At 42.7% G+C, this 7,680-nt stretch overlaps 1 protein-coding gene across 3 annotated transcripts in view; it reads right to left on the bottom strand.

Moving 5' to 3' along the window:
• PPFIBP1 (PTPRF interacting protein, binding protein 1 (liprin beta 1)) overlaps positions 1-7,680 on the bottom strand; it is an 86,066-nt gene that overhangs the window by 41,851 nt on the left and 36,535 nt on the right. For 2 of the 3 annotated variants that reach the window (XM_006895065.1, XM_006895063.1), the window contains one exon: positions 625-700. In XM_006895065.1, coding sequence (XP_006895127.1) covers positions 625-700 — 76 coding nt within the window. Of the gene's footprint in view, positions 1-617; positions 701-7,680 lie in introns of all 3 variants that reach the window. The other variant, XM_006895064.1, reaches the window with a different exon arrangement.

The following is a 7,680-nucleotide window of genomic DNA, read 5'->3' as shown; positions in this document are numbered from 1 at the left end:
TGAGGTGGATTGATTCAGTGACTGGGATAATTGGGATGGGAGTGTCAGAGACAGTGCGATTGGCACACGACAGAGCAGAGTTTAGGGCTGTTGTACATAGGTTCGCTATGAGTCACAGGCGACTCGACAGCACATAACAACAACAACAACATGGGCTTGGCGCTCTAGTGGTAAGAAGCTGCGCTGCAATCCCAAAGGCACACAGTTTGAATCCACTGAGCTGCTCCTTAGGAGAAAGACAGGCAATCTTCTCCCAAGTGATTAACTGCATCTGTAAACCCTCTGGAGGGTCAGCTATCGGTCAGTTCTGACTCAACAGCACAGAACAACAACATAATCTTAGTTGGAAATGGGATTTCTTTGATATATTAGTGAGGCAGGATAGTGAGTGCAGAGTGTGTCTTAAGACAATCTCTCTTGAGATAGAAAAGAAATAAGACAAGCAAGGTAACACAAGCAAAGATGGAGAAGAGAGACGTCAACACAGACAATGATTACTAAAGAGACAGGAACATGGGTCTACCAGTGGTGAGGAAAGATAATGACATTTCTGCCAAGCAGAGAGAGACGGAAACCTCCCCCTAGGGCTGCATTGTGAAGTCAGCTCCATTCTCCCATTTTTACCTTGAGTCAGCATGACTTGGTCTTGCAATTTCTTGTACCTGTTCAGGCACTGTCGGAGATCTTCTATTTTCTGATCCTAAGGATAAAACAAATGGTCATCTTTAATATGATGACTGTAAAATGGGAAAAGTAATGGTAACACAAAAAATAAGCAGACACAAGTTATTTACATCTTCAGTGTACATTCTAAACTTTAGTAAAAATGGTACTATCTATTTTTTCCTACATACATTAGAGACATGGAAAAAGTACCTCTAAAATTAGAGCTCCTATCCTTCAGCTGCCATCTTTAAAAGACAAAAACAAAACAAAGTAATAAGATAAAAAACAACCAAAAAAAATAAAAAAACAACCCAACTTTAATCACTCTCCTCTGAACTTCATCCAGGGAGCTTGGGTGGCATATTCTGTAAGGAACTGTGCTACTAACCCAAAGGTGGTGTGTCTCTGATGGTTCAAATCCACCAGCAGCTCCATGGCAGAAAGATAGGCAATCTCCTCCTGTAAGATTTGCAGCCTTGATTTCAGAAGCCGCGGGTAAACCTATACAGTTAGCCCACTGGAGGGTTAGCTATGTATGAGTCAGCTGACTTCAGAGTAAATGAGTTTGAGTTCTAATTTTACATAGAAGATGTTTTAAACAACATACAATATACCTGCTATCTTTTTCTTTCTCAAAATATTCCAGTAAAGTTGCCTTGGTTCGTTATTAGTGATGCCCTCTTTCCTAATAAACATTTTTCATTATTTTCCTAATTTGATGTCTATAATGTCACTGGAATCACCCTGATAAACTCCTTTCACTTCTATTTTTACTATCTTATCTTGATTTTTAATTTCTAGAGAACTTAGATATTCTACTTCTAAAATATTCACATCTTCCCAGTCTGGGCCATTAAGTGTTGTTGGTATTAGGTGCTGTCCAGTATAACTCATAGAGACCCTATGATAAACAGATCTGAACCCTGTCCTATCCTGTGCCATCCTTACTGCTGCAATCACTTATGTCAATGCACCTTGCCATTCCACCACCTTTGCAAGCATGGTGCCCTTCTCCAAGGAGCAGCCTCTCCTAGAAACATGCATTAGACCTTCAAAAAAATCCATGATGCCCTTCCCTTTTCCAGCTCCCTCATTCATGGTAGATTATAAAAATGGTCTTCCCAGATCTTTCCACACTGTCTGAGCTTGTTATATGACTGACTCCAGTCAATGATATATCAAACAGATAATTCAAGTAAAGACCTGAGAAGTATTTACACACGAAGGCTGTCTAACTGCTCTAGGGAAACCTGAGGCCATCGTGTGAAGTAGCGTAAGTTATCCTCCTGGAAGATAGGAGATCAGGTGGGCAGAGAAGAGTCCTCTCACCAAGCCCAACCCAATCACTAGACATGTGACTCACACAATCCAAGACCATGAAGCCTCAGCTGACGTCCCAACTGACAGAAGAGATCAGACAAACCAGCTCAGACTGGAACAACCCAACCAAACCACAGAAGTATGTTGTTGTGTGCTGTGGAGTCAGAACCAAATCATATCTGAACCTACGGCAGGTTTTCAGAGGCAATAAATTGCGTAGGAGGAGAATGCCCATCATAAATAGGGTTGGTTCTGCAACAAAAGCTAACTGATTCACCAACTCTTAGTATTATATCAATCTATACCTTTCTATTAATCCTCTAATTTAGACTCAATTTCCAATGTCTGAGGAGAAATCTTTTTCTAAAATGTCCTAAGAGCATATAAAATTGAATACAGTCAGGAGAAAAGTGCGGCAATGAATGGAAATCCAAAACCTCCGTAAATGTCTATTAAAATTAATTTTAAAAAATTGAATACAGTCAATTCTTGTGGTAGTTATGTCTCATAAAGCCATAGCAAACAGTGACTTGATGAATACAAAACTATTCCCCTTAAAGAGTTCTTACAAGCCTCTGGTTACCATGTTTTCACTCACTGAATAGAAAGTCATATTCTCTAGTGTTTCTGTTCAGTTGTTGAGTTGGAACCAACTCATAGCTGACCTCCAGTGGGTTTTCAGAGGCAGGAAATCACATAGGAGAAGACTGCCCATCTTTCTCCCATGAACCAGTTAGTGGATTTGAACTGTAGGTCTTTGGGTTGGGAATATAACTCCTTACCACTAAACCACCAGAACTCCCTTTCTGTCTCGAAATGCCTTATGAAATATACACTGTTGGTTCATTAATATTGAGCTCATGGCCAACAGCATTATTACTCATTCTTGAAAGAAGCTTATCTAAAACAAGTATTTTCTCCGTGAGGCACTCTGTAGCTTTACTATATTTAGAAACACAGTGAATGCTTCAGTACTATACACAGTGTGGTGCAGTGGGTCTCCTGCTCCAAATGGCTTTCCTAGACCGCTGCCTTTGGCCTTGTCACGTGGCCAGGTGGATACATCTTGAGATTCCCCCTTACCAGCAGGCAAAACTCAAGTCAACACCATTAGTTCTCCTGAGGGCATGGTCTATACCCCTGTGCTCCTATAAAGATGACTCCATCTGAGACTTCACCAACTTTCTGCTTGCCTGGAAAACCCTTCTAAACTGATCCAACTGCCTCAACTCTACCTTCTCTGCAAGCATGTGGTTTGTTGATCTCATCAATATCTGCCAAAGAAGGACCAGCAGAGAATGCACCCTGCAAGCCTATGGCCTGCCTCCATCATCAACAGCTACCAAAGAAGCTGCAGCAGAGAACGCAGTGTGTGCCCTTTGGGGCCAGAGATTCTTGTACCAGCCAGACCTAGAGGACAGCAGCAGCAGCAGCAGCCATAGCACAGAACCAGAGACCTGACATGAGACAGAGCTGACATAGACCCGCTACCCGATGGAATCAAAACCAAGGGCCTTCACCCAAGCTTGTTGGAAGACTGGGTGGGGAGATACCTTAATTGACAGGATAAAGAGAGCTTTGTAACAGGAGCTTAAAGTGCAAGGCTGAAGGCCAAAGGGCCTGCAGGCACACTTCTAAAGTTTTAGAATATTTACTGAGAAATTGTATTCCTGCTGTCATCCTGAGTTGTAACATGTTAACTTCTCTAATAAACTCCATAATCTTAATTATCAGTCTGTGAGGTCTGTGTAGTGATTGCAATGGATTTCTGACCCAGCGGGGCGGTCAGTTTGGTATTAGAAACTAGGAGAAATTGGCATGGGAGTGTCGGGAGACATATCAGACTTCATGCGATTTAGTTTTGCGCTGTGGATGTTGTTGACGTGGCCGTTACTCCTTGTGAAATTGGCAAGGTCTGATATGGTCATGCTTATGCTGCCCTCACTCTTTTTACACTCAAGGACTATTTTAAACAGTGAAATTATGATTTTTAAATCATGTGGCGCTAAATATACTAAAAATACATAGCCCATCAACAAACGGATGGATAGAGAAGCTGTGGTATATTCACATAATGGAATACTACACTGCATTGAAAAACAAGGAACTCATGAAATATTATTCAAAATGGGTGACCCTGGAGGACCTAACGCTGAGTGAAATATCTCAGTCACAAAAGGATAAATACTGCATGGTGCCACTGTTGTAGAACAGGACTGATATCAGAGTTCGGGTAAGGCTGAGAAAAACTGGATAAATTATGTATACTGCACTGAAACAGATGAGGGCGAGAACAGTTTAAAAGCAATATATGATAGGGTATTATGGTTATCACAAGAGTCCAGAATGAAGGTTGCACAGTGGAGTGTACTCGGGGTGCTGGGGGGGAGGGTTGCGGGGGATACCAATGAAGGAATTTCTCTTTTACTTTTCAAAGTGAAGAGCGAACTGGCGGGGGGGGCAGGGAGAAAAGTGCAACAATGAATGAATGGAAATCCAAAACCTCTGTAAATGTTCACTAAATTAATAAAATAAAATAAAAAAATACATAGGAGCTCCAGGAGTTCAATGGTTAAGTACTAGGCAGCTAACTGAAAGATGGGTGGATCCTGGGGTGAAAAGATATAGCAGCCCTTTCTGTCAAGACTGTAGCCTAGAAAGCCTTAAAGAGTAACTCTCTCCTCTGTCCTGTAGCGTTGCCACGAGTCATAATCAACTGAATAATACACAGAAAACAGTAAGTCATACTGATTTGCAATATGAGAAATGGAAAAAGAAGACAATGTACACAGCAGTCTGCTTTCCTGTTATCTCATGGGCATGCCTACTGTCCCATCATTGGTCCCTGTACCACGAGTGACAGTTTGGAAACTGTTGCCTTGTATGAACTGAGCTGAGAATGAACTTGTTTGGATGACTGACATTAGTCATCACTGAACATAATCATGAATGACCATGAGAGCACTGTAAGTGCTGATTTGGGGGCTAGAAAAAAACTTCAAAGTTGGCAAATTCACAAGTACAGAATTGGTGAACAAAGTTCATTACTGATAATTAAGTTCATCATTTCTCTAATAATTGAGCCTCCCATCCAATCTCCTTTACTTTTCAAGGACTCTATCACTATTCTCGTTCCTCCAACACCCAATCTAACTCACTGCCACAGAGTCAATGCCAACTCAGCCAGCCTAGACGACACAGCAGAACTGTCCACAGGGCTTCCAGACTGCCACATTCAACTGCCCTTCCAGTTATCCAGGTCAACCATGTGAACCACTGTACCACAGAGCTCATTTCTCAAATACAAACACCTTTAAATCCTTTGACTCAGAACTGTCCCTAAAATCTCTTACTTCCTTGCTATTTCACTGTCATTACTTTATATCAAACCTTGTTAATGTTCACCCAGACTATACTAAACAACAAAAAGACTGCTCATTGCCATCAAATGAATTCCAACTCTTGTGACCCCACGGGTTACAGAATAGAAGTACTCTATACAGTTTTCATAACTGCAATCTTTATAGACACCAATCACCAGGACTTTCTTCTGCATTGCCACAAAGTTAGCTTGAGCCATCTACAGAAATTTAGATTATGTTTACAGCCTTTTAATGGTTTTTACCCATCTTCACTTTCTCTTCTTAATTCTAGTCTCCATTATCCTAAGAGAGTTAACTTTCTAAAATGTCAATTTAATGACATCACTGCCTATGGACTACACGCTAAGACCCCAAATCACCTGTCTGACTGTAGCTCTGCCGTTGGCCTCACACACTCTCACCAGTCTATCTCCTGCTCTAGCACCATCCCAGCATCTACTGGGCTATTCCAAACCTTGGTTTTGAGACAGGTTTTGGCTCATGGACTCTTTGCACAAAAACTTTCATTTTAACGCTTCTCCAGAATTTGTTCCAAAGAAAGGTGACCCAACTGAGTGTGGAAACTACAGAACAGTGTCATTGATTTCACATGCAAGCAAGATTCTACTGAAGATTATCCAAAAACGATTAGAACAGCACATCAGCAGAGAACTGCCGGAAGTCCAGGCTGGGTTTAGAAGGAGTAGTGGTACTAGGGATATTGTTGCTGATGTTAGATGGATCTTGGCTGAAAGCAGAGAATACCAGAAGAATGTCTATCTGTGTTTCATTGATTATGCAAAGGCATTTGACTGTGTGGATAATAACAAACTGTGGCTGACTCTGAGAAGAATGGGAATCCCAGAACATTTAATTGTGCTAATGCGAAACCTATACTTGGACCAAGAGGCAGTAGTCAGAACAGAGCAGGGTAACACTGCACGGTTCAAAATTGGGAAGGGTGTACGCCAGGAATGCATCCTGTCTCCATACCTTTTCAACATGTACGCAGAGCGGATTATCTGAGAGGCTGGGCTCTATGAGGAGAATTGTGGCATCAGGATTGGTGGAAGATCTATTAACAATCTGTGTTATGCAGATGACACAACCCTGCTTGCTGAAACTGAGGAGGACCTTATGCACTTGCTGCGAAGGGTCAAGGACTGCAGCCTTCAGTATGGACTGAGGCTCAATGTCAAGAAGACAAAGATTCTCACCACTGGACCAATTGGCAGCGTCAGGATGGATGATGAAGAGATTGAGATTGTTCACAGCTTCAGTTTGCTCGGCTCCACCGTCAACACTCTTGGCACCAGCAGTCAGGAAATCAAAAAGCGTATCGCGATGGGAAAGTCTGCTGTTAGGGACCTCTCTAAAGTACTCAGGAGCAACAGTGTCTCTCTGGAGACTAAGGTGTGCCTGATACAGGCCATGGTCTTTGCAATCGCTTGTTATGCATCAGAGAGTTGGACAATGACTAGGGAGGACAGAAGGAGAGTGGATGCTTTTGAGCTGTGATGCTGGAGAAGGGTACTGAATGTACCATGGACTGCCAGGAAAACAAACAGATTCGTCTTGGAGAGGATTAAACCAAACTACTCCTTGGAGGCAAGGATTCTGGGGCTTCGTCTGACATACTTTGGACCTGTTGCCAGGAGGGACGGGTCCTTGGAGAGGGATATCATGCTTGGGAGGGTGGAGGGCAGCGTAGGAGGGGAAGACCCTCTATGAGATGTATTGATTCGGTGACTGGGGTAATCGGAATGGGTGTGTCAGAGGCGGTGCAGTTGGCGCAGGATAGAGCAGGGTTTAGGGCTGTTGTGCATAGGGTCTCTATGAGTCGGAAACGACTCGACGGCACATAGCAACAACAACCACAACCAGAATTTGTTTAAATATTCCCTTTTGAAATCTTCTAGAGGCCCCATGGAAGTCATGCCACTCTTGGAACTACTTGAAGGGATAAATCAGAGCAAAATTAATTCTAGTGTCTCTTTAAGAAACTATAGTGACAGCTTGGTAATTTGTTTTCTTTTAATCCAAACACAGGAATGAGTTGTTGCTGTTGTTTTTATGTGCCGTCGAGTCGCCTGCAACTCATAGTGACCCTATGTACAACAGTCCTAAACTCTGTTCTGTCCTGTGCCAATCGCACCATCTCTGACACTCCCATCCCGATTATCCCAGTCACCGAATCAATCCACCTCATAGAGGGCCTTTCCCTCCTGCGCTGTCCCTCCACTCTCCCAAGCAAGATGTCCCTCTCCAAGGACCGGTCCCTCCTTACAACATGTCCAAAGTATGAGGGAGAAAATCTCACACATAAAGTGTG

Source organism: Elephantulus edwardii, unplaced genomic scaffold (genome assembly GCF_000299155.1).
Source record: "Elephantulus edwardii isolate Elephantulus edwardi_28Jun2011 unplaced genomic scaffold, EleEdw1.0 scaffold00157, whole genome shotgun sequence".
NCBI classification, from domain to species: domain Eukaryota; kingdom Metazoa; phylum Chordata; class Mammalia; order Macroscelidea; family Macroscelididae; genus Elephantulus; species Elephantulus edwardii.
Note: the sequence above shows the minus strand (reverse complement) of the source record. Positions and strands in the feature narration are given on the sequence as shown.